This window comes from Canis lupus, chromosome 24 (genome assembly GCF_011100685.1).
Source record: "Canis lupus familiaris isolate Mischka breed German Shepherd chromosome 24, alternate assembly UU_Cfam_GSD_1.0, whole genome shotgun sequence".
NCBI lineage: Eukaryota > Metazoa > Chordata > Mammalia > Carnivora > Canidae > Canis > Canis lupus.
This window is the reverse complement of record NC_049245.1, coordinates 5,052,722-5,079,083: the sequence shown is the minus strand read 5'-3', so window position 1 is coordinate 5,079,083 and position 26,362 is coordinate 5,052,722. Positions and strand designations below refer to the sequence as shown.

At 42.0% G+C, this 26,362-nt stretch overlaps 1 protein-coding gene across 6 annotated transcripts in view; it reads left to right on the top strand.

Annotated features, from left to right (window-relative positions):
- SEC23B (SEC23 homolog B, COPII coat complex component) overlaps window positions 1-25,649 on the top strand; it is a 38,354-nt gene extending 12,705 nt beyond the window's left edge. For 5 of the 6 annotated variants that reach the window (XM_038571472.1, XM_038571471.1, XM_038571474.1 and 2 more), the window contains exons 10-20: window positions 3,238-3,361; window positions 5,120-5,200; window positions 8,725-8,814; window positions 9,501-9,607; window positions 10,605-10,758; window positions 13,217-13,294; window positions 16,317-16,478; window positions 17,977-18,063; window positions 20,061-20,216; window positions 20,579-20,644; window positions 25,186-25,649. In XM_038571472.1, coding sequence (XP_038427400.1) covers window positions 3,238-3,361; window positions 5,120-5,200; window positions 8,725-8,814; window positions 9,501-9,607; window positions 10,605-10,758; window positions 13,217-13,294; window positions 16,317-16,478; window positions 17,977-18,063; window positions 20,061-20,216; window positions 20,579-20,644; window positions 25,186-25,275 — 1,195 coding nt within the window. In that variant the 3' untranslated portion in view covers window positions 25,276-25,649. The remainder of the gene's footprint in view (window positions 1-3,237; window positions 3,362-5,119; window positions 5,201-8,724; window positions 8,815-9,500; window positions 9,608-10,604; window positions 10,759-13,216; window positions 13,295-16,316; window positions 16,479-17,976; window positions 18,064-20,060; window positions 20,217-20,578; window positions 20,645-25,185) is intronic. The other variant, XM_038571475.1, reaches the window with a different exon arrangement.
- Window positions 25,650-26,362: the final 713 nt, after the last annotated feature.

Here is a 26,362-nt window from a genome sequence, read left to right as displayed (position 1 = left end):
GTATGATAGGGCCTCACCAGCAACCTTCAGGGTCCCCTGGGGACTGAATAGCAGTGTACCTCCTTGGGTGTCACTCCAGCTTGCTGAGTCAGATTCTGGAGATGCAGCCCAACAGTCATCTTTCATACGCTGTCCAGAGGATTCTGGTGCATGTGAGTATGGGAACTGCTGGTGTGCACTACTGGTCTGAAGCAGGCTGTACACCAGCATCTTCCAGGGAGCTTTATTATTTTTTTGTAAGGCTCCATGCTCCATGTGGAGCTCTCCTGGGGAGCTTTATTTATTTATTTATTTTTTAAATATTTTATTTTTTATTTATTCATGACAGAGAGCGAGGGGGGTGGAGAGAGAGAGAGAGAGAGAGAGAGAAAAGCAGGCTCCGTGCAAGGAGCCCGACGCAGGACTCGATCCCTGGTGTCCAGGATCACACCCCAGGCTGAAGGCAGCGCTAAACCGCTGGGCTACTGGGACTGCCCCTGGGGAGCTTAAAAAGCTACTTTTTTTTTTTTTTTTTAATTTTTATTTATTTATGATAGTCACACAGAGAGAGGCAGAGACACAGGCAGAGGGAGAAGCAGGCTCCATGCACCCGGAGCCCGATGTGGGATTCGATCCTGGGTCTCCAGGGTTGTGCCCTGGGCCAAAGGCAGGCAGCCAAACCGCTGTGCCACCCAGGGATCCCAAAAAGCTACTTTTGTTTTGAGTCTTGTCCCTCAGAGACTCTAATGGCAGTTAGGATGGGGTGTGACCCAGCATCAGCATTTGTTAACCTCCCCTGGGTGTTTCTAACATGAAGTGGAGTTTGAGAACCACTGGGTGGACCCTTAGTGATCTGAGTGTGGTTGAACACAGGCAGCATCAGCCTCCTGTGAGAGCTTGTATATTCCTGGGGAATGTAGCATCTCGAGCTTCCCTTAGACCTTTTGTCTCAAAATCTGCATTTGAATAAGATCCTAGGTGATATGCACAGAGCAGTTTGAGAAGTACTGGCATAGAGCTGTGGGGTGTTTCTGAGATTCTGCATTTCTAACAATCTCCCAGGTGACACTGCTGGTCCTCATGAGTAAAGAAGGGACATACAGAAGGCAGAACTCAAGTCACCCGAAGCAGTCCCAGAGAGCAGCAAATGTGTTAGGTGATCAAATGACACTGACATAGCTATACCAGTGAGCCACATTTGATAAGATGAATTCCTACCACAAGCTTTTGTCGTAGAGCATCCACGGAAAAGCTTCGCTATATTTGTGAACATCTTCAAGTTTATATACCAGAGTTCATCTCTCACCCTCTCTCTCTCTCTCCCCCTTTCTCTCCTGCCATCATTTCCATCAGAATCTCAGTGGGGTCTTTGACTCCTGAATGACTTGGTATTTTGGTCACATAACTCGTTGCACAAATATGGTATTGGGGAAATCTGTCAGCAGTGATATTAAAAAAACAGTCGCAGAGGTTTTAGTTGTGGTTCAGTGTGAACTAGCTGTTTGGGAAGACTTTCCAGCAAAGGCAAGGTGATCATAAGCTGTTACAGGAATTAATTATCTTCAGAGAAGATTATAGTTTTGGTTTTCTTGGTGCCAGGCACGCCCAGATTAGATTGTCTTCCATTCTGAGTATTTCGGTTTCAAAAGGATGTATAGAGGAACTGGGGATGTTCAAAGGCAAGTGGTTAAGTGTGGTGAAGGGGACTTGAAACTGTCATAAGGAGAATGATTGAAGGATCTAGAAAAGATACCACTGAAGACACATAGGGTGTGAGATCTGTATTCAATAATCAAAGGCCTCTTCTATGAAGAGGGCATCAGATTTGTTGGTTGTGTATGTCACCAAAGGGGAAAACTAGAACCAGTGATAGGAGTTGCTGGGAAATAGAATTTCACCCAGTATGAAGAAAGACCTTATTAAGCCTCTGCACTATCCATGCCTGGAATGGACTGCCTGTGGAGGGCGTGCGCTCTGATGCTGCAGGAGTTCAAATGTGGTCTATGTGATAACGTGGCAGGTGTGTTGTAGAGAGTTGGTGTGAGTCACGATTAGGTTTGTGAGTGCAACAGGTTGACAGCCAGGGCTGGGATATTGATTTCATCATCACTCAGCATCATTGGGGCTGAGGCCCTTCCTATGTGGCTCTGCCACCTTTATGTGCTGCCTGCAGTCCAGGATGGTAACTGGGCTCTCACTATATTTGAGCAGCAGGAGGGAAAGACCTGCACCTTCCCATGAGAATGCCCCCTACAAATCACAAAGGATGTTACCAACGAAGCTGAGTTACATGGCCACATGCAAGGCAGGCTGGGAAATGTAGGGTTTTTTTCCAGGGAACCATGGGTCCCATGACTAAGGAAGGAGAGAAGGGTGGACATTTAGGGCCAAAGAGCCCTCTCTGTCCCTGGAGGGGTCAGGCATTCTGAGATACCTGAACCAGATGAATTTGTGTTCTGCCCAGTTCTGAAATCCTGTTTGATAAGAATTGGATACATAGCTGGCATCATGCTGTGTTTATCTGCCCAAATATGTGAACTGAAATTTTGAACAGTATTTTCCTCTAACTCCAAAAAGGCTAGAATATAATAATTCACGTACAGCCGAAGACTCAGTGTTTTGAGGCAGTGAATTAACTTGAGAAGGATTTCCGGCAGGCTTGGGTATTTCCCCTACCAGAGGAGAATGAGGTGAGCTGGACTCGTTTTCTCAGTAGATAACCTGTTAAGCCTGTGGGTTTATCAGTGAAGGGTTTTTTTGTTTTCTCTTTCTTTTGAAATAATTCAGATTCACAAGAAATTACAAAAATAGTACAGAGAGGCCTGCCCATACTATTCTACCTGGCAGCTCCCAGCGGTAGCATCTTACAGAACTGTAGTGCAGTGTCCCAACCAGGAACTGACATTGGTATGATAAAAAGAACTGTATTATAGTCCCTACTTGGATTTCACCAGTTTGTGTCGGTGCTCATTTTTTTTAACGTGTGGGTATCCATAGTATGAGACTGTACCACCTATAGATGTGTGTAACCATCACTGTGGTAAAGATTTAGAACTGTTCTAGAGAGTCCTGTCTTTGATATTTTGAAAACAGTGTCTCTTCTAAGTACAAATTGAACTTGCCATCTCCCATTTGAGTTAGTAGCACCTTCATGGATGTGGTTTTTTTTCCTTCTTTCAGTTACTGTTGTGAACACCAAGGAAGCATCTGAATGGCATTCATTCATCCTAAACATTCACTTTCTTCTTTTCTTCCTAGAGGCCACATGGTGATGGGAGACTCTTTCAACACTTCTCTCTTCAAACAGACGTTCCAAAGAATTTTTAGTAAAGATTTCAATGGAGATTTCCGCATGGCATTTGGTGCTACATTGGAAGTGAAGGTATGATGGCTTTCTAACTCTTGAACGGAGGATTAGTGTTCTTGGTAGTCAGATTTGTAGAAGCCTAATTTGCTGGACACAGGCATCTAACGGTAAATTAAAAGGTTCCCAGCAAAATAGTTGAACAAGGTATATTGATTCTGTCCCTTTGCTTCTTGAAGATGACCTGTATATTAATTAACGTTCCAAAGTGCTGTCTGATTCCCCTGCAGGCTCTGCTCTAGGACAGCCCATCTAAGAAGGGTGGGGCCTGAGCACAGAGGCAACCACATGGTGTTGAGTGCCCCTCCACCCTGCCTTGCCCACATGGGTCACCGCATTCACAGAACTGTGTTGATATTTAGTAGCACCTGCCTGCAGGCCAGCCAGAGAACAGGAAAATAATGCAGCACTATGAGCGTGATCTTGTTTTTTTCTTGAGAAAACATTAGAAGGAGCTGTTACATGATAGGATTAGCATTACTGCTTTGAGAATTGGAGATAATCATTAAATCTTTTATTTTTTTATTATTTTTTTAAAAGATTTATTTATTTATTTATTCATGATAGACACAGAGATTGAGAGAGAGGTAGAGACACAGGAGGAGGGAGAAGCGGGCTCCATGCCAGGAGCCCGATGCGGGACTCGATCCCGGGACTCCAGGATCGCGCCCTGGGCCAAAGGCAGGTGCCAAACCGCTGAGCCACCCAGGGATGCCCTCATTAAATCATTTAGATTAAACTTTAAACAGTCTTCTCGAATGTTTGAATTATTATTTTTTTAAGTTGAACAGACTTTACTCTAACGAATTGAGCTTTTATTTATTTATTTATTTTTAAGATTTTATTTCTTTAGAGAGGCAGAGACACAGGCAGAGGGAGAAGCAGGCTCCATGCAGGGAGCCTGATGTGGGACTTGATCCCAGGACTCCAGGATTACGTCCTGGGCAGGCGCTAAACCGCTGACCCACCCAGGGATCCCCACGAATTGAGCTTTTAAAGTTTAAGTATATTGGCCTTGTCTTTATGTTGGAGTTTATGAATTAAGTAATTTTAAAGTAACATAAAACAGTATATTCACTGATGAGAAATTATAAGTAATTATTTATGGGATTGGGAAAAATGTAGTTTTTTTTTTTTTTAAGATTTTATTTATTTTATTCATAGACACAGAGAGAGAGAGGCAGAGAGGCAGAGACACAGGCAGAGGGAGAAGCAGGCTCCATGCAGGGAGCCCGATGTGGGAATCGATCCCGGGTCTCCAGGATCACACCCCAGGCTGCAGGCGGCGCCAAACCGCTGTGCCACCGGGGCTGCCCCCAAAAATGTAGTATTGTTAGAATTATTTTCTATGGGTATAATCATTTCAAAGTCGGGGGACTACCTGGCTGGCTCAGTCAGAAGAGCATGAGACTCTTAATCTCGGGGTTGTGAATTTGAGCTCCATGTTGGGTATAGGGATTACTTAAGTAAATAAACTTAGAAAAAAAAAAGTAAAGCAAATCCTTTGTTTAAAAAAAATTTCAAAGGTGGGAGAGTTGAAAATGCTGCATCATATTTGGAACAAAGTTAATGCAGTTTAAAAGGAGAATTTTATTAAAGTTTGCATCAGATCATAGTGGGCATGGAAAAGCTTGTAAGAGCATGATCCACGTAGGATTTCTTATTGGTGGAATGATAATGGTGCCCTATTTTTCCTGGAAGTTTTAGCTATGTCTTTTGTGGGAGAGCAGTTCTGCATGAATTTTAACTTTATATTCTTGTGTATTTCCCTTTTAGACTTCTCGGGAACTGAAAGTTGCAGGAGCCATTGGTCCTTGTGTGTCTCTGAATGTGAAAGGACCATGTGTGTCAGAAAACGTAAGGAAAGCTCCATCATCCTCATCTCCTATGCCTCAGGATTTAACCCATTAGAAATGTCAGAGCAGGGTAGCCTTAGATCCTGTCACTTGTCGGGATGTGTCTTTGATGAGGGGAGAAGGGTCAGCTCTTGATGATGACCACAGCTCTGAGATGTGGTGTTATACCTGTCTGTCCATCCATCTATCTAGAGGGTCAGAGAGAGGGTCAGAGGAGCCAAGTATCTTGCTGTCTAGGCAAGACAGAGATGATAACAGAGGAGCTAGAGCCCAGGTTCCCCTAACCCCACTGTCCTTGTGTGTCTACCAGTGAGCCACACACCTGTTCTTTTTAACCATCTAGGCATTCAGCAAGATCCTTCAGGAATAAACCTCTGTGCTTGTTGCCCTTAGGGACAAACCTTTGTCTCACTTCTCAGAGACCATTTTGAATTGGTTGGGCATGAATGACACTGTTGTGTATACAGATAGCTGTGTTCTTTGGGTAAGAAATTTTCAGAATATGTGAACTCAGTTAAGTTACACCACACTGGTGGTGAGGTGGTTTTGCTGGTGGCTCACTTCTTCTGCTTGTATTTTAGCTGCCAGGAGAACAAACCATTGGGTCCAATGAGGCCTGTCCAGGGTGGTTCTGGGCTGGGATTGTCCCAATCCCATCCTTCCCTTGTTCTCTTCAGCGAGATGGTGGTGTGTAGAGCCAGACATGGATACAAGGGCACAGATCTGCCTGTGCCAATCTTGTGGCCCGGACAACATACTTAATGCTCTGGGATTCAACTGAGTCTTTATCTGGAAAGTGGGGATAGTAATAGTACCTCACTTGACGAGCGCTGTTGGAAGAGCTAAAGGAGTAAGTTCAGGTAGAATGCTCAGAAGAGCCCCTGGCACAGTGAAAGCTCATGCCAGATTTCATTTTTCACATCCTCACTTTGTCTTCATTAGCAGTGAACATTGACTTAGTGACTACTTTGGTTAACCTTTTGTTGAAGTTGCCAGATGCAGAGTGATTTGATCAAGAGAATATTCCTGTAATCCCTTGGGTTAGGCGGGTAGCTGCCCAAAGCCTGTCTAAGGAGTCCCTCATTTCCCCAGTGTACTTGGGGACTTGTACCCCCAATTCCCGGCAGGGTGTCAGAAGGTTCTAAAATATGTTCCATAGACTTAAAATCTGCCTAAGAAGATGATTTTTATGAATCAGTATGAGCTGATTAGCTGTTCTAGCGTCCGGTAGGGATCAGCCATGAGATTTCGGGATGGGAATTGGAGGATGCAAAGAGGGGGAAATAAATTCAACATACAGAGAAGCTTAAAGAAGAGTGTGAGGAGTCCTGCACACGTACCATTTAGAGTCAGCACTTGTTAACATATAGTTATACTTGTCCTCTTTCTTTGCATTATTTGCTCTATCTAGCTGGTCATTATCTCTCTGCCATGTTCACTTTATCATGCTTCCCAGAACCTTGAAACAACATGCTGTAGACGTCATGACACTTAATCTTTCAGTGTGCATCTTCTAAAATTAAGGATGTTCTCCTACCGCGACATTATAGCAAACCCAAGAAAACAATAATTTGCTAATACCATCCATGTCTAGTCATATTTTCCTAATTTCTCCCCAAATGCCCTTCAGAGTGGTTTTTTCCACCCTCTAACCAGTATTGCATCTAGCATAATATAGCCTTAGACTTTTTTTTTTTTTTTAAGATTTTATTTATTTATTCATGACAGACAGAGACAGAGGAAGAAGCAAACTCCATGCAGGAAGCCCAATGTGGGACTCAATCCTGGAACTCTGGGATCACACCCTGAGCCAAAGGGAGACGGTCAACCCCTGAGCCACCCAGGTGTCTCTATCCTTAGTCTTTTAAAATTTGGAACCGTCTTCCTGTTCCTCAGGGGTTTTTGCTTGTTTTATTTGATGACACTGATTTGTTGAATAGATCGTGCCAAGCAAGCACTGGTGTCTTCTGCAATAAAGTATTGCATATTCTTGCTGTATGCGATTATTTCCTTGTAGTGGTGGTGAACTGGTTTCTATCCTTCCTATATTTTCTGTAAGGTGGAAGTTAGATTAGCAATTAGATTCAGGTTAGACCTTTTTATCTACCACAGTTCCTGAGTGGTCTTACACTTCATGTGTGTTTCTTCAAGAGGCACTTCTGTCCAGTCACGTGTTAGTGGCACTGAGTTAGACAGTGTGAAGGTGATGACTGCCCCATGTCTTACTGTCACAAGGGCACATTTCCTTTTTTGCCATTAGCAAGAAGTCCGTTGAACGAGGGGCACCTGAGTGGCTCAGCGGTTGAGCCTTTGGCTCAGGGCCTGATCCCGAGGTCCCTGGATCAAGTCCCACTTTGGGCTTCCTGCAGGGAGCCTGCTTCTCCCTCTGTCTGTGTCTCTGCCTTTCTCTCTGTATCTTATGAATAAATAAATAAAATCTTAAAAAAAAAATCTGTTGAACGAGATTGTGGCAAAATAGGAATACTCTGTGTGCCAACCACCTTTCCACCTGATGGTTTTAGCATCCATTGATTATTCTTACCTGATTCATTGTTTCCTTTTTTTTTATTTTTTTTTTAATTTTTATTTATTTATGATAGTCACACAGAGAGAGAGAGAGGCAGAGACACAGGCAGAGGGAGAAGCAGGCTCCATGCACTGGGAGCCCGACATGGGATTCGATCCCGGGTTTCCAGGATCGCGCCCTGGGCCAAAGGCAGGCGCTAAACCGCTGCGCCACCCAGGGATCCCTGAATCATTGTTTCATCGGAGGTTATAAAATGGCAATTTCCTGATCTCATCTTTGTAATTACTCTGGTAAAAGCAGAGTAAATGCTTACATAAGGAATTTGTCTGGTAGGGAGAAAATGTGTTTTTGGGGCTCGGAAGGTTTCTGGCCCACTGAGGTGTTTGTGCTGATAGAAGAGTGAAAATTTTCTTTTTTCTTTTTCCTCTACTCCTCTTGATTTCTTTCTTTCTTTCTTTCTTTCTTTCTTTCTTTCTTTCTTTCTTTCTTTCTTTCTTTCTTTCTTTCTTTCTTTCTGGAGTTTGCTTGAGATTCTCTCTCTCCCTCTGCCCTTCCCTTCACTTGCTGGCTCTCTAATAAATAGATAAATCTAAAAAATAAAAAATAAAAAATCCTTAATTTTAGAGGTCTGTAATAAATCTTAAATCTTATTCTGGCTTTTAATTGTACTTTTAAATTTAAATTTTAGAATATTTTATTTATTCATGAGAGACACAGAAGAGAGAGAGAGGCAGAGACAGGGAGAGGGAGAAGCAGTCTCCATGCAGGGAGCCCAATGCGGGATTCAATCCTGGGACTCCAGGATCACACCCTGGGCCGAAGGCAGATGCTAAACTGCTGAGCCACCCAGGCGTCCCTAAATTAAAATTTTCATTTGGAATGAGGTGATCTAAGTAGCCTACCGTTCTTAGAGTCAGTACTTTTTATTATTAATTAACCACAGCAGTAGCTTTTTTTTTTTTTTTTTTTTTTTTTTTTTATTCCTCTTTTCACCCTAGGAACTTGGTGTTGGTGGCACGAATCAGTGGAAAATCTGTGGCCTGGATCCCACATCTACACTTGGCATCTATTTTGAAGTAGTCAACCAGGTGAGTTGGATTTCTTCATGAGTATTCATGTGTCAGTGTTGTGTTTTCTGATTTATCACAGACTGTTGGCTCCTGGCTTCTTTAGACTGATGCTACTTCCACCTTATGTTTGCCTGAAACCAGTCCAGCATGATCTTTATTTTCCTCTCAGGGTTTGGTCAGAGTCAGATGGCACATTGCTTTTATCACTTAAATTGTTGGACTGCTAAGCTTATCAGAAGCGGAATAGCTTTTACTGGCCTTCTTAATGTTCGTGAATTTTTGAGTGTCAGTTTTTTCCCCAGTATTCTATTTTTAAAAATTCTAATTTACAGAAAAATGGAAAGAACTGTACAGTCAGTATTTGTATACCTGTCACTTGGATTCTTTTTTTTTTTCTTTTTTTTTTTTTGTCACTTGGATTCTGTAGTTAATATTTTACTATATTTATTTTGCTTTGCCATATTCCATTTATCAATCTTATTTTTCATGCCTTTTTTTTTTTTTTTTTTTTTTTTTTTTTTTTTTGAGGTAAAAGTTATGTAGAGTGAAATGCCCAGATTTTAAGTGTACCATTCAGAATGCATCAAGGACCACTCTGTCACTACTGTGTCAGTTGTTTTGGGAAGAGCACAGGGGGCGCTGTGACCCTTTGTGTTTGAGTCATACCTGTAACAGTAACCAGGTGTATGGCCTGTTGCCTGCAGCACAACGCCCCCGTCCCCCAAGGAGGCAGAGGCGCCATCCAGTTTGTCACGCAGTATCAACACTCCAGCACCCAGAGACGCATCCGTGTGACCACCATTGCCAGAAAGTGAGCAGTCCCAGCTTTTCTGTTCAGCCACCAGTGTTTTTCCTTTGAAGAGATAATTTAGCATCTTTTAGTTTATCTTTGTAATTCCATTAAGTGGTTCTCACCAGTCCTCACTGGTTTATTTGATCAGAGGAGGGGGAAGAGGAAGAGGCATTGCCGGCCAACCTAGTTAGGCCTGCAGGCACTTGGCTAGAAGAATCCTCTTTTGGTAGGAATAAGTTCATTAAAAATTAAGTTTTATTATTTTCAGATAAGTAGCCCATAAATACATCCTCCTTGTAAAAAATTCGAGCAGCTCATAAGTATATGAAGAATGAATCTCTTTACCCACTTTCCCCAGAGGTGAAATGCTATTATTGCACTGGTGTTATCTTCACAGGCCCATTTCCATGGAGTTCTAGGTCATATGTGTGTATATTGTGCATGTATGACTTCTTATGTTGGCATGTTTGTAAACTTTTTTCAGTAATGTGTTAGGGACATCTTCCCTCTTAATACATACAAGCTGTTCGTTCCCTGTAATGGCTGCATAGCATTGCATGGTTTGGATGGCATGTATCACTTGTCTCTTAAAGGAATTTCAGATCCTACCTTCCTTCCAACAGTGCTGCATTCATGTGTTTAGATCTTTATGTATGTTGAGTATTTCTTTCCAGCCACTTCACAAAAGTAGAATTTTGTATCCTGTGAAACTACTCTTTTAAAAAGCTAATCCGTATTTTCCCCAATAGTGTAAGGAGAGTGTCTTGTTCTTATGCTATCTTGTAGAACGTTGGGAAGTTTTCTGTAATTTTTTCTTTGCTCTTAGAGCCTTCAGAGATCACATGAGGATAAATGAAAATGTATGTAAAACTGTTGGTTCCTTACTGACATTGCAGTTCTGATCTATGTCACCTTAGATGAAGGAGTGGGATTTAGGCGTCTTTATCTTACTGGAAGGCTGACTTTCTGGTCTCTCTCAAGTGGTTAAGTATGGCACTAATCCTGGATTTGTCAGTTGGGCAGATGCACAGAGCCAGCTCCGGCACATAGAAGCAGCATTTGACCAGGAGGCTGCAGCAGTCTTGATGGCTCGACTGGGAGTGTTCCGTGCGGAATCGGAGGAGGGGCCCGATGTGCTCCGGTGGCTGGACCGACAGCTCATCCGACTGGTGAGTTGGGAACTGTGGCACCAGGTTCAGTTGTAATCTCTGCTCTGTGTTTAAGAAAAGAAAACTGGTACTTATGACTATATTTTCATCCAGTCAGTCAGCAAGCACTTTTTGTTGCTTACCTTATGCCAAACAATGGACGTTCTGGGAATGACCAGAGAAGTATTACACATGCATTTTCCCCTCAAGGGCTTACGTCATGGGGAAAAACAAGACTCACAGGACATTATTTATTTATTTATTTGTTTGTTTGTTTATTTAATTTTTTTAAACGATTTTATTTGTTTATTCAATGAGAGACAGACACAGAAAGAGAGAGAGAGAGAGAGAGAGAGAGAGGCAGAGACACAGGCAGAGGGAGAAGCAGGCTTCATGCAGGGAGTCCGATGTGGGACTCGATCCCGGGACTCCGGGATCATGCCCTGAGCCAAAGGCAGACGCTCAACCACTGAGCCACCCAGGCATCCCTCACAGGACATTCAGAGAAGGATGCAAATTTGTGTAGATTTAGATGAGTCCCTGTGGATGCTGTGGTTCTATATTCTCCTTTCAGATTTTAGAGGGTTTTTTTTAGCAATAGGAGTCCATGGCCCCAGTGAGTGTAGAGATGCCTCATGTGTTATTCTGGGTCTAATTAGGAGACAAACACAAGTAATTTAAACAAGGAAAGCATTAATAAGCTTGTGGGACAGGCTGTGCATTTCAACTTATGCTGGGGACCTGGAGAAACCATGGGAGCACAGATTGTATGGTGAGGAGAAGCAGTGAAGGTGTGGCTTAATTGTAGAATGTAGAATTGTAAAATTGTAGAATTTTACTTATGAATTTATTTTAATTTTTATTTTGAAGTATGGGTGACATACAATATAATTTTAGCTTCAGGCGCACTACATAGTGATTCAACAATTCTATCAGAATGCCTGGATTTTAAAGTAAGTCATTGCCTTAAATGTTGCTTGGGGGTGGTGGTGCTTAGGTGTGATTTTTTAAGCAGGGACATGCCATCAGCATGATGGCTTATGTTTACATTCACCATAACCATATGAAATAAACTGGAAGGTAAAAGGCTTCTGACAGGGAGAGGAGTGGAGGATGCTGGAAGCTCAAGGGAGCGGCAACCGGGTGGTGGTAGGACAGTTGGAGGGGAGGAGAAAAAAGTTTGGAATCCGGATGTATGCTGAAAGAAGAATTGCTAAAACTTGCTCAAACTGTATGTGAAATCAAAAACCAAAAAGTCAGCATTGACTTGGGGAGCCTGGGTGGCTCAGTTAAGCATCTGCTTTTGGCTCAGGTCATGATATCGAGGTCCTAGATTGAGCCCTGCATCAGGCACTCTGCTTGGTAGGGAGCCTGCTTCTGCCTTTCCCTCTGCCCCTTTCCTGCTTGTGCTTTTTCTCTATTATTTCCCTCTTTCAGACAAATAAATAAAATCTTAAAAAAAAACCAAAAACGACAAGATTTGAGTATGGGTGACTATAAGGATGATGGAGAGGTAAAAGAGATAGAAGATGGGAAGGGTGAAGGAAGGAGTAATTTTTTTTTATATGATAAACTCAATTTATTTTATTCGTGAACTTGTGAAAGTATGTCCAAGGGAAGCTGTCCTATAGTTGGGTAGAAGTTCCCATAGGAGCTCAGGTTAGAGGCAGCACTGGAGGGAGGGGTGATGACATCAGTCTGGCTCTCCTGTTACTTGTAGCTGAGGCAGTGAGGATGGGAGCAGGGAGCAAGAGCTAGCCTCTAAGGGACCCACAGTTAGGAGGTAGGAAGATGAAGGGCTATGGAACAAGACAGAGAAGGATTAGGTAGGAGAAATAGGAACATGCTATGTTAGCGGCTGAAGGAGAATTTCACAAAGCTTGGGGGAGCCACTTGATTGGTGGTGCTGAGGAATCCAGGAAGGTAAAAGCCATACAAGGTCATCGGACTTGGTAGCAGCGGGTAACTGTCAGAGATGGGTTTTCTTTCAGTGGTAGAAGGTCCGATTCTCTACAGGCCAAGGAGATGTGTGAAACAAAGAGGTAATAAAAGCGAGAAGAGAAAATGTTCAGAAACTTGTCTTTGAAAGAAGGAAGAAGATTGAGCTGTAGCGTCCCAGACTTAGAGGCTTTCCCTATGGAAAAGGTGCCTGAGAGAGCTTCTCGAGCCACCGACTGGTCAGAGCAGTCGTCTGGTGTTGTGCCCTGGGAGCTGCTTAGAAATGCAGGAACTCTCGGGGTCGGTCTGTAGAATCAGAATCTGTTCAGCAACACCCTGCGTGATGGTGATGGGTCTGCCTGGCTGTGCCCGAGAAGTTCTGGTCCGGACCCTCAGTCAGAGTTGAGAGTGGGATGCAGCTCTCCCATTGCCAGGGTTTTTCCAGGTGACACTAACTTGACCTTTTTTCTCGCCTTTTTCTTTCTTTCTTTCTTTGTCTCTCTCTCTCTGTCTCTTTTTTTTTCCTGTTTTCTTTCAACAGTGTCAGAAGTTTGGACAGTATAATAAAGAAGACCCCACTTCATTTAGGTTATCAGATTCCTTCTCTCTGTATCCTCAGGTAAGAAGTATTTTTTAAACAACTGGAGAATAAATTGTGATAGAAATCAAACTTGCTGCTCCCAGGCTAAAGTGAAGAATCGGTGTGTTTTGAGGCTCCGTCTATAAGTGAAGGTTGTTCAGTTCAGGATGGATACTGCGACGGTGTGCGAGACACTGCCTCAGCCCTACAGGAGACAGATGACATGTGGAGAGACGATAAATAGTGGCTTCACAATTCCCATGAAAAAGTAAAACAGGATTGGTGCTGAAGGCCACAGCAAGATCTTTTATTTTGTAGCGGTTCTGGGTAGGCAGCTACCTCAGCAGCAACTCAAGGAAGTGAAGCACATGTGAAGGTGAATATAACAAAATGGGACCCCAGAGAATGACATATATTTAATGAGACATGTCTGGTGATGGTGCTGTATCGTAGCTGGGGATTAGTAGTAAGAAGCAGCTCCTGTGCATTGTGCACAAGCTGGGCATCTGGGAGCCCTTGGGCAGTGAGAGGAGGGAGAGAGTGCACTCAGTGTGAAGCTGCTATCAGGAGTCCATGCATATGCCTCTCCTGAACATCCATCCTCCTCTGTAAATGAGGAAGCTAGGGCTTAGCATGGTGAGTGGTCATGAGGATGGCACACCAAGGTGGATAGAGTGTCACTGCCAGGCCAGGCACCCGTTAACGTTTGGTGGGTGCAGGCCCGCTCCACGTCTGGGGCCCACGGCTCTCAGGTGGTCCCTTCACAAATGCAGCTTTCTCGAACTGGAAGCAGAGCCAACTTTTTCCCTTCCCCCCAAGATGCCTTAATAATGAATAAGTAGAAAGCAGAAAACTTTCATTTTTAACTTTCATGCACTCAAATATTCTAGTAGGTATTATTTGTTTGATTATTCAGTTTAGAAGGGGGACACAGATTTCAGTCATGAACTTGTCTTGTATAGCTTGGACTCTCAGGGCTAACGGGGGGCCATAGGGGTCATTTCACTTGACCCCCAGCCCAAGTCAGGGCTCTGTGGTCCCTGATGCGTGCCCCTGTGGCCTGTGCTAGGGCAGTTGAAGCTCTACAGTGTTGTGTAAGGAGCTCTGGACTTGCCAGAGTTCAAGTGGAGTTCTAGCACTGGCTCTGCTACTGTTGATCCAGGATGAGGTCCTGAACCCCCATGGATATTGGTTTCCTTTTTATTAGGAAGGAATGGGTCCAGAGAAGTGGTTTGCAGTCTCATTAAGGCTGTGGAATCCTTTCTCTGAGAGAACCCCCTCAAAAGCCAGCACATTTAAAGCAGATAGACATGCAGCTGCTCTAGTTGTGCCCACGTACCACCCTTACCCACCGGGTACTGCTGGAGCACCCCCCGCCCCATCTTGGCCAAGGGACCTGATAAGACTGAAGAGGAAAACCATTGAATTGAAGTGGTTTGTAAGATTCGTTTTGCTGAGGCATCTAGGTTAGAGGTCAAGCGCCGAGTCTCTGGAGCCAGATATCTGGAATAAAGCAGTTCCGCTCCTCAGTGTGAGTGGCCTTGGGTGAGTTGCCTGTTCTGCAGCTTGCTCACCCATAAACTAGGGATGGTAAGAGAACCTACTTTGTGGGTTTGTTAGAAGGATTAAGTCATTCTTATCAAGTGCCTTGCACAAAGGGTGTATTGAATATCAGCCATGATTATTATGTAGAAACTGATGGTTCAATATTTGGAGTCTCAGTCTTTATATGTCTCAGGGCAGCTCATTTTCATGTTCTGGCACCTCTTTGTGTCTTTTCTTCTTTTCTTTTCTTTTCTTTCTTTTCTTTTCTTTTCTTTTCTTTTCTTTTCTTTTCTTTTCTTTTCTTTCTTTTCTCTTCTCTTCTCTTCTCTTCTCTTCTCTTCTCTTCTCTTCTCTTCTCTTTCTTCTCTTTTCTTTTCTTTTCTTTTCTTTTCTTCTTTCTTTTTTTTTTTTTAACGTGGGGCTTGAGCTCAGAACTTCTGAGATCAAGATCTGAGATCAGGGCAGCCCCAGTGGCGCAGCGGTTTAGCGCCGCCTGCAGACCAGGGCGTGATCCTGGAGACCCTGGATCGAGTCCCACGTCAGGCTCTCTGTATGATGCCTGCTTCTTCCTCTGCCTGTGTCTCTGCCTCTCCCTCTCTCTGTCTCTATGAATAAATAAATAAAATCTTAAAAAAAAAAAAAAAAAAGACCTGAGATCAAGAGTTGGATGCTTAATGAGCCATCCAGGCGCCCTATTTTATTTTTTTATTTTTATTTTTTTAAGTATTGACACCTCTCTAGAGTGAGCTAAAAGTCAGCCATGCACCTTCTGATCCTCAGAGTAAAGAACACACCTCTCCAGCCTCATATTTGTCCCTCTGTTACTTGCACCCCTGATGCCAGTGTAGCAGCTTGAGTCCTCAGCAGTCCAGCCTCTCATCTGTTACTGCAGCTGGAGCTCCCTCCCTCTGGCCTCCTCATGCACGGCTCCCATTGACTTGGGAAGCCTCCTGCTTCCCCATCCCATCCTACTAGTATTGACTTGCATTGTACTCACAACTTTTTATTGTGGCTGCCTGGAGTGTGCCTTTTCCTTATGGTATTGTGGCCTCTCTAGAGCAGATGTTCTGTCTCCAACCTGGCCCAGTGACCCAGAAATAAATACTGCTTTGCCTTCCCCTTACATGTGGAGGCTTTGACATACCCAAAGGGCCCCACTCCCTTTCTGAAAAATAATGTTTATAATTGTGAAAAACACATACAATTTGCCATTTTAACCATTTTTAAGTATGCAGTTCAGTAATTTTCAGTATCTTCACATTGTTATCCAGTAGATCTCCAGAACTTTCTTGTCCTGCAAAACTGAAACTCTCTACTTATTCAATAACAACTTCCAGTTCCCTCTTCCTCCAGGCCCTGGTACTACCATTGTTCTTTCTGCTTCCATGAACTCAGAGACCTGTGTCTGAAAGTGGTGCTTCTCTTTCAGAGACCTAAGGCAAGACTGTTGTCTGGGTGTCTAAGAAAGTTACAGCTGTATGCATTTTCTTTTTTTTTTTTTCCTTTATAAATTCAGTTCATGTTCCATCTTCGAAGATCTCCATTTCTCCAAGTGTTTAACAACAGCCCTGATGAGTCGTCGTATTATAGGCACCATTTTGCCCGGCAGGATCTAACCCAGTCCCTCATCATGATCCAGCCCATTCTGTACTCCTATTCGTTTCATGGGCCACCAGAGGTGAGGCTTAGTGAATGCTTTTCTTAGAATTGGAATCACCTAATATGAGGTGTTTTTTTTTTTCCAGCAAGTTTACTCTTAGACCAAAGCTGTAAAAAAAAAAAAAAACTTTGAATCTTTATAGTAATTTAACATTATTTCTGATTATTAAGAAATGCACATAGGTAAAAGTCACAAGACATATAAAGAACGCCTACTATCTGTGGAAGGCAGGATTACATGTAAAAAAACTTATAAAAATATGTGGGTACTTTTTTTCTCAACGTGTTCATATTCTTTGGCCTAGTATATGCCTTGTGCCTGAAGGAAATCCTCTTTTATACAGAAAAAATGTTGTTCGAAGAAATAGTAAAATGAGCTATTATTGTAGAAATTGGTACAACAATCCAAGTATTTAATAGTAGGAGAGTAAGTAATCTAGGAAATATTTACAAAGTTCATGTAATATGATAAAATATCAAGGTGTTACATGAAGGGGAACCTGGCTCACTCAGTTGGTAGAGAAGGTGACCCTTTATCTTGGGGTCATGAGTTCATACCCCACATTGGAGTTACTTGGGAAGTAGAGATTACTTAAAAATAAAAATTAAAAAAAAGGAAAAGAAAGATACAAGTATTGAATTTAATTATTTTAAAAAGTGCCTGTCTGGGTGGGTTGGCATAGCTTGGGACTCGATCTCTGGGTCATGAGTTCAAGCCCTCATTAGGTGTAGATGTTACTAAAAAAAAAGAATAATGTGAAAAAAAATCAAAATAGAAACTTTCCCAAATTATGTATTTTTTAACATATAAGAATTAAAAACTATGTGACTTGGATACAAATTTTCAAATTTTCCTTAACACATTACTTTTATTTTTGAAGTAGAAATATAATGAAAACATGTTTGGTGATAAGTTGTTAAAACTCGTCTTAAAAGCTGTTCTTTTTTATGTAGGCATCACTGTTGTCAGTCATTTATGGCAATAGATTCTTTTTTTTTAAGATTTTATTTATTTATTTATTTATTCATTCATGAGAGACACAGAAAAAGAGGCAGAGGCATAGGAGCAGGCTCCCTCCGGGGAGCCTGATGCGGGACTGGATCCCAGGACCCTGGGGTCATGACCTGAGCCAAAGGCAGACATGCAACCACTGAGCCACTCAGGTGCCCTATGGCAGTAGATTTGAGAGAATGTGTCTCCAGTAGTTAAAATATTTCTAACACAAAACTGAGAATGTTTGGAATTAACTCTGGTTCCTGGAGCAAAAGATGTCCTTAATCTCTCTTCCCAGTTGATGAGGGATTATTTGGAGCCTCTTTCTAATAGAAGTTGATACTCAGAACTGCTTACCGAGCAGAGAGCGGGAGTCTCCTTAAAGATGGGGAGAACCCCCGTGCTGGGTACCATTGGTAACCAGCCTTGTAACTGTCCTGGAGACACCCCAGGTGGGGGTTGGGGTGGTCACCGTGTGGGACCAGGGGGAAGACCAGTGTTGTCTCTGTCCCTTCTTCTTCAGCCAGTACTGTTGGACAGCAGCAGCATTCTAGCTGACAGAATTTTGCTGATGGATACTTTCTTCCAAATTGTCATTTATCTTGGTGAGGTAAGAAAACATTAATTTATTTCCTTACTATTGTTTTGGCTTTCTTTTTATTCATTCAGGTTTTTATGACATTTGAAATAATTTGGGCTGAGAAGACCTGCTGTTTATTAGAATGAGTATAGCGGCTTTTATTCTATTAGATACATTTTTTTTTCAAGTCCCTAGGGGTATTGGTATCTATAGTAATTTTAATTCCATTTGCTGTAAATAAGTCTCAGGTGGTCCTTCTAAATCGTCCTAACTTAACTGCTTTTCGAGTCGTTAGGCAAGATCACTTTACTTTCCCTCAGCCAACTCTTCACACACACTGTTGTCCTTTTGGAGTTATGTTAGAGTTTCTAGTAAACAATAAGCTTAGGTCTCAAGTTTTCCTTTGATGAAACAACATAGCACACTGACCCTTACACTAGTATGTGGGTCCCTAGGACAACTGTGAATGACTTTCAGGGGAGAGTCCCTTTCTTTCTCAAAGGGGTTTCATAAGAAAGTGAGTAGTTCCTCTGGAGAAAATCCTCTAACTGAGCATTATGTTCATTGATACATTCTTTTCCTTCTGTTGTCCATTCTTTACCTTCAATAAATTGCTTTGGTGATTGACTTGACTTCCTAGTGTCTCTACATTAGACATTGATTTCAAATGTCCTGCAAAGGTATATGTTGTATTTCAGAATATTATTAACAACTTAGGATGAATTAGTTTTCTGATACTAATATGCATTTTATACTTTTTAACTTTTTTCAGCATATAAACACTCACTCTGCTAGCCACTTGCCCATTGGGTCACCAACTGCTGTTCCCACTGGTTCCTATAGGGGCAATAATCATGCTGTGGATATTTATGCCTTCAGCTCACACCTTAAAGACATTCTGACCACAATCCCTGTCTTCTTCATCCACACATTTATTGCATGCTGTGTGTGTGCGAATGATGGGTTCTAAAGATAAAGACAGTGACAGAGTTCTCACTCTCCAAAAGCCCCGAGCCTGCTGGTTGTAAGTGTTCTAATGAACTCTTGGATCCAAACAAGCTTATGGGCATTTCCTCTGTGCTACCAGTCAGAAATTAAGACCTTGAAAATGTTGCTGGAAACCCTGAGAAGAGGAGGAGAGCAGGCTGCAGAAGGAAGCATCTAAAGAGAATCCTCCTTCTGTTACCAGACTAACAGTTCTGTTTTTAAAACCCTCCGATCATTTCCCTTCTCCACTGTTTTCTTTTTTAGTGTCCCCTAAATAACATATGAAAGCACTTCTGATTGTTTATAAAGATATATTAATCAGAGAATATTTCTTGATTTCTTGTGTGCGCAAGTACACAAGGCATTTTCTAGAGCAGTTGCCAGTGGGGATAAAAGAGGGTGAGACATGGTGTTAGCTGAGCTGGGGAGACAGGCTTTACCTTCCATACTGTAGTATTTGCCTTCTACTTGCCTAATGAACATCCATGTATTGATTCTTGCAGCTTTTCTCTCCCCTACCAAGAGTATGCCAACTCAGAGCTCAGGGGAGTTGGGGATGAGTCTGTGACACTAGGAACTGGAGTCGGGTGTAGAGGTGTAGCCCTTAGGAAGAAGAAAGGGGAATGGATTCTACATTGGAAGCCAACAAATACCTTTCCCTACCAGCTGAAAGGACATGAGAGGCTGGACCCGGTGGTGGCAGTGAAGTGGAAAGAATGGGTGGCTCCTTGGGACAGCCATCCCCTGGGTGTTTTTAGCTAGTTGGTATGTACAGTTAGGGAAGATGTGTGACTGATGGCTCTGGCATTTCTGAGAGAACTATGTAGGTGGGGGGTGTCCTGGCTCCACCTCTTTGCTTACTCATCCTTAGCCTACCCAGCTCCCCTTTGCTCCCCGCAGCAACTTGTCATTCTTGACATGACTTCCTCACTGGAAATGAGTTCCGTGTGGCAGTGGGAGTGTTAAAATGTCAAGAGTGTTCTTGAAGATTATCATTTCAGTGTTTCCACAGTGGTTTTGGTTGGTTTGTTTTGGTGCAGACCATAGCCCAGTGGCGTAAAGCTGGGTACCAAGACATGCCTGAGTATGAAAACTTCAAGCACCTCCTGCAGGCACCACTGGATGATGCCCAAGAGATTCTGCAAGCACGCTTCCCTATGCCACGTTACATTAACACAGAGCATGGAGGCAGCCAGGTAAGTGAGCTGAATTCCAGCTCTCATGTTCTGTTGGTTTCATGATGTAAATGGCGATAAATCCAAATAGCATGGTTAACATTTTATGTGGTGACATAAATTGACATTCAGGCAAATTTCCGAATAGGACTTCTTAAATGAGTGGTAGAAAAAGGTTAATGTGAAAGTAGAGTATTACCAAAGTAAAACATATCTCATGTTTTAGGAACCATAATAAATGGAGAGTTATAGGCTTTATACTAAATAAATGGGTTCCTATGCGGTAGGAAAATGCTAATTTAACAAAAGAAATGTGGTAAGAACTTTTTTTTCTCCTACACTAATATTGTCACTTGTAACCTTTGAATTTCTTGTTTTTAAAGGCTCGATTCCTTTTGTCCAAAGTGAACCCATCTCAGACACACAATAACCTGTATGCCTGGGGACAGGTAAGAAATTATCAGGTATCTGGGAGGAGGCCAGATTGCTTTTTGAAAAATGCATTACCAGATGGATCTCTTTTGGCCTTACAGACAGAATGACTCAAGTATTTTGCTGGGGGTAAAAAAAACAAACAAACTTTGAACAACATAGCTGAGGCAGGAGGGGGTACCTTGTGTGGATCCCTTTTGTAGTACACAGCATAATATGACAGATTTGGGCCAGAGGACAAAACACTAGTGTGACCTGCATTTGGCTCTTCTCATAGACTCAGCAACATCTCCCCAACCCCCCCCCCCCCCCCCCCCCCCCCCCCCCCCCCCCCCCCGCGCGTGCACACTCTGCTCTCTCTCTCAAGGGTGCAGGGCAAAAACATCTGCTCACCTCTGGTTCTGCCTTCTCACTCTTCAGTCTCTGTTTTATTTAATTATTTTCAACATTTATAGTTCTCTCAACTAAGTCTCTTTCACTCTGTTTTCTTAAAACACTTTGGAAAATTAAACTTTTCTTTTGAGGTAATTTTAAATTTATAAGCAGTTGTGAAAAATAATACAGAGAGATTCCCTGTGCACTTCCCCTCATGTTCCCCAGTGAGAACATCTTGCAAAACCGTAATGCAGTATCACAGCCAGGATATTGGCATAGATATGGGCCAGGTACACGTTTCCATCATCACAAGATTTCTCATTCCCCCTCGAAAAGTCACTCTCCCTTCCGTCCTGCCTCCACCTCTTCCTTAACACCTGGCCACTGCTGCTGTGTTCTCCACTTCTAGAATTTGGGTTTCAGTTCAGGTCATGATCTTGTGGTCGTAGATAGAGAGCCCCACATCGGGCTCTGTGCTCAGTGTAGTCTGCTTCAGATTCTCTCTCCCTCTCCTTCCCCACTCACATTCTCTCCCTGCCTCTCAAATAAATAAATAAAATCTTAAAAAAAAAAAAAAGTGTTAGGTATGTGGGGCCCTTGGGTAGCTCAGTCTTGGTTTCGGGTCAGGTCATGATATCAGGATTGTAGGATTGAGCCCTGCATCAGGCTCTGTGCTCAGTACAGAGTTCACTGGAGATCACTCTCTCTGGTCCTCTCTGCTCACATGCATGCACATGTACGCGCTCTCTCTCTCAAATAAATAAAACCTTAAAAAAAAAAAGTTATGTATGTGAAATTGCATGGTATGTAACCTTTGGGGACTGGCTTTTTTCCTTCAGTATGGTTGTCTAGAGATTCATCCAGATTGTTGCATGAATCAATAATCTGTTTCCTTTTACTTGCCAAGTAGTAGTCTGTGGTATTGGTGTCCTGTAGTTGTTTAATCATTCACCTGTTGAAGACATCTGGGTTGTTCACAGTTCCTGGCTATTAGGAGTAAAGCTGCTATAAATATTCATGTATAAAAAAATAAATAAATAAATATTCATGTATAGATTTCTTATGATCAGAAGTCTTCCTTTCGCCAAGATAAATGCCCAGGAGTACATTTGCTCAGTGTTATGGCAGTCACATAGTCAGTCTCAGAAACTGCCATATTGTTTTCCATAGTGATTGCATCCTTCTACATCCCCACTAATAATGTAGGAGTGATCCAGTTTCTCCACATCCTTGCTAGCATTTGGGATTGTCAGGATTTTGATTTTTAACTATTCCGGTAGGTGTGTAGTGGTGTAATGTTGTGGTTTTAAGTTATATTTCTTAGTGGCTAATAATGTGGAGCTGCTTTCCATGTACTTCTTTTCCATCTGTATATTTTCTTCAAATCTCTTTTATCCATCTTATAATTGGATTATTTGCTTTTTCTGCCATTGAGTTTTATGTTTTTTATATGTTCTGCATGCTAGCCTTTTGTTGAATATGTGGTTTGTAAGTATTTTCTCTCACCTCTAGCTTCTTTGTACACCCTCTTCACAGGGTCTTTGAAGAGCAAAAGTGTTTAATTTTTATGAAGTCCACTTTACCAATTTTCCTTTTATGGATCATGCTTTTGGTGCCGAGTCCAATAACACTTTACCTAGCCCTAGACCCCAAAGATCTCTTGTGTTTGTCTAACTTTATATTTCCATTTCATACTGTGATCCATTTTGAGTTAATTTTTGTATAAGATGTGAGGCTTAGTTTTATTTTTTATGTATGGTGTCTCATTGTTCCAGCACCATTTGTTGAAAAGGCTGTCTTGCTTCCACTGAACTACTTTTGTATCTTGTCAACAGTTAGTTGCTCATATTTGAGTGAGTCCATTTCTGGGTTTTCTTCTCTGTATGTTGATCTGTGTTTCTATCCCTCTACCAATACCACTGCCTTGATTACTGTAGCTGTATCGTAAGTATTCAAATCAAGGAGACTGATTTCTTCAACTTCTTTTTCAAAATTGTCCTAGCTATTCTGGTTCCTTTGCTTCTACATGAGAATTTTAGAGTTATCTTGCCTAAGTCTTTAAAGACTTTTGCTGGGATTTTGATAAGAATTACATTAATCTTCTGTATCAATTTGGGGAGAATTGACATCTTCACTGTGTTGAGCCTTCTAGTATGTGAACTCAGTATGACTCTATTCTACTTTGGTTTCTTCTTTAGTGTTGAATGTTTTCACTTTTTTTTGAGTGATTATGAATGGTATTACAGTTTTGATATCAGTGTACCAGTGTTCATTGCTAATATATAGAAATACCGTTGATTTTTGTATGTTTATTTTATGTACTGTGACTTTCCTGAGTCACATACTATATCTGGGAGGGGGCTTTTTTTAGATTCTTTGGGATTTTCAACATAAATAATCATGTCATCTACAAATAGGGGCAGCGTATTTCTTACTTGCCACTGTGAATATCTTTTTTTTTTCCTTTTTGTGTCTTGTCTTTTGGGTGCTCTGTGAGGGAAGTGGGGAGGATATTGTTTGATTACTGCCAGGTAGCAAACTAGGTTCCCTTTGGCCTCTTGACACCTGGGTGGGGGACAGTTCATTGTTACTGCTGGCTGAGGATGGATGTTCCAGCTCCCCACCTAGTCCCCACTGATCCTGCAGTGGAGACAGCCTTTGTGTTAGATGGTAGTGACTGTCCCAGTACAGGGGACACGGAGGACATCTTACTACTGCCAGGTTGAGGTGGAAGTACAGGCTCCCCGAATGGTCTCTACAGATATCATGGCTATAGGGAAACATCCGCCAGGCCATGAGGAATGAAATTTCCCGTGCCATACTTGGCCTTCTCTGAGAGTATCCTGGTGGGGGTGTCAGGGTTCCTTGTTACTGTCTTGTGAGAGTGAGTCTAAGGGACTTGCTCAGCCTTTGCTGGGGGGTGGGGGTCACAGTTTTTTCTGCCATCTTTGACCGGAGTTCTTACTTAACATTTTTTTGTCTTGCAAGGCTATGCTGGTCCTTTAGCTAGCTAAAGAGAGTGGGCTTTCTCTCATGTTTTTGTCTGTGTCCACTGATTGTCCGCCTCTTCAGCTCCAGGTCTGGGATATATAAGGCAAAAAGGAAACCCAAAGGACTCACATTGTGTTGTTTCTTGGGACCCAAGGCCCTTGAATTGTCTGCTCTCTTCTCTCCACCTTTCAGAGTCTTCTTATGTTTGTTTTATATAAAATACCCAGGGTTTTTAGTTGTACTTATTGGAGGAATAGGGAAAAGCACATCTACTCCTTCTTCCTGGAAGACATCTTCTTATAAAATTTTAGTCATGCTTTTATTTTCATAATAGTAGTACAGTATCATTTTGGAAATTTTGAATATTTTAAAGAAAAGATTAATAAAGGAAATTAACATTACATATAATGCCACTATCAGTAGAGTTAAATTATTTCTCACTTCATTGTAGGTAATATGAAATATGTATATCCTGTATATTTTTACTTTTTTTTTTTTTTAATTTTTATTTATTTATGATAGTCACACAGGGAGAGAGAGAGAGGCAGAGAGACAGGCAGAGGGAGAAGCAGGCTCCATGCACCGGGAGCCTGATGTGGGATTCGATCCCGGGTCTCCAGGATCGCGCCCTGGGCCAAAGGCAGGCGCCAAACCGCTGCGCCACCCAGGGATCCCTTTTTTTTTTTTTTTTTTTACAAATTTGGGATCTTACTAGAAATCAAGGTTTCTGTTCAGTTCTTTTCCCTTGACATTACACGAATCACAAACATTTTCTGATATCACAAATATCCATCTGTTCAGTGAAGATACTGATCCACTTATTGGTAAATATACCATACAAACTTCTGTTGTAAGCATGGCATGAAGAGCATTGGGCTGGGTGCAGGGAGAGCGATGGGGAAGACGACAAGTCAGCAGAATGATGGAGAGGGTTAAGGCAGAGAAGGGCATATGCCCAGAACTGTCTGTAGTGGCAGGGATGGCCTGATCTCCATGGGTCAGAGAAGGGTTCTGTGAGGAAATTATGCTTCCATTGGTGGAATAGTTAGCTATGCAGAGGATGGCAGTGGTGGAGTACTCCTAGCAGAGATGGTAACACTGAATGTTCTGAGGTGGAAAGTCCTTAATAATTGATGAATTCTGAGCAGCTTTTAAGATAACATGCCAATAAATCTTTCCCATTAAATTTCAGGAAACAGGAGCACCCATCCTAACTGATGATGTTAGCCTACAGGTGTTCATGGATCATTTGAAGAAGCTGGCTGTCTCCAGTGCTTGTTAGGCTGGACATGTGAGCAGAACATTGAAGAGCACAGGGGGTTGTGTTCATAATTGCTAATAACAGCTTAGAAACACTTTCCTTGTGGATTTTAATAAATAAAGGAAACATTGTATGTAACTCTTTAGATTATAATTTATTTGTATTCCTTATTTTGTGCCCCTTTCCTGCATCATGAAATTGTAAGGTCATAGAGGTTTTGGTACTTGTAGATGTTTTTATGCTTTTTGTATCCTAACTTTACAGTTACATAAAATCAGAGGTAATGTATTTTGGCAACTTATATGAAAGTCATAATGATCAGAAAGGAAATAAATCTGGATAAAGAAAGTATGGGCTAAAATAATGCTAATACAAACTTGATTTCCTGAAGTCTCTTTGTGTGTATGTATGTGTTTTTTATTGACTCCCCCAAGAGATATTTCCTGAACTTAATCCTCATTTTCTGTCTAAACATTAGCCAAGGGAAAGCTTGAAATATGTGAGACTCTATCATCAAGGCAGTGTTGTCTGGAGTTCACTGTCCCTAACTCACATGTAAACAGCCCAGCCCAGGGAGCCATGAAGAGTGGCTGTTGAGTTAAGTGGCCGCAGCAGAGTGACAGCACATTTATCTTGGGCTGTTTAAAATAACTTTAAACAGGCACTGTTTTTTAACCAAAGTAATGTATGCATGGTTTAAAAAAAAACTTTCTTACAGAGATTTATAATGACAGTTCCCTCCACCCCTGGAGCCTAGACCTGCTCTTCAGAGGTGACTGGTTTTAACCTTTCAAGTTTGTTGATGTATCAGTTTTAGCCAGTGTGTCTCAATTCCCATTTTTCCAGAGTGAGGACCATGCTCTGTACCAGCCAGGTTTGCTTGGCTATACCCTTATTTTTATATTATCAAGGTTGGTAAAATTTACGTTCTGACCTTTAACCATAGTTAGGTCTTTTGTTTCAGAGTTCATTCTGAAAGTTGAAAACTAATAAAGATCATTTATACTGTTGTGATAATGTAAACGTTGTCTGTGTTCAAGTCAGGTAGTATTACATATTTCCCCAGGGGTTTGATGTCTCTGTCCCTATACTACTTGAAGGAAAACAT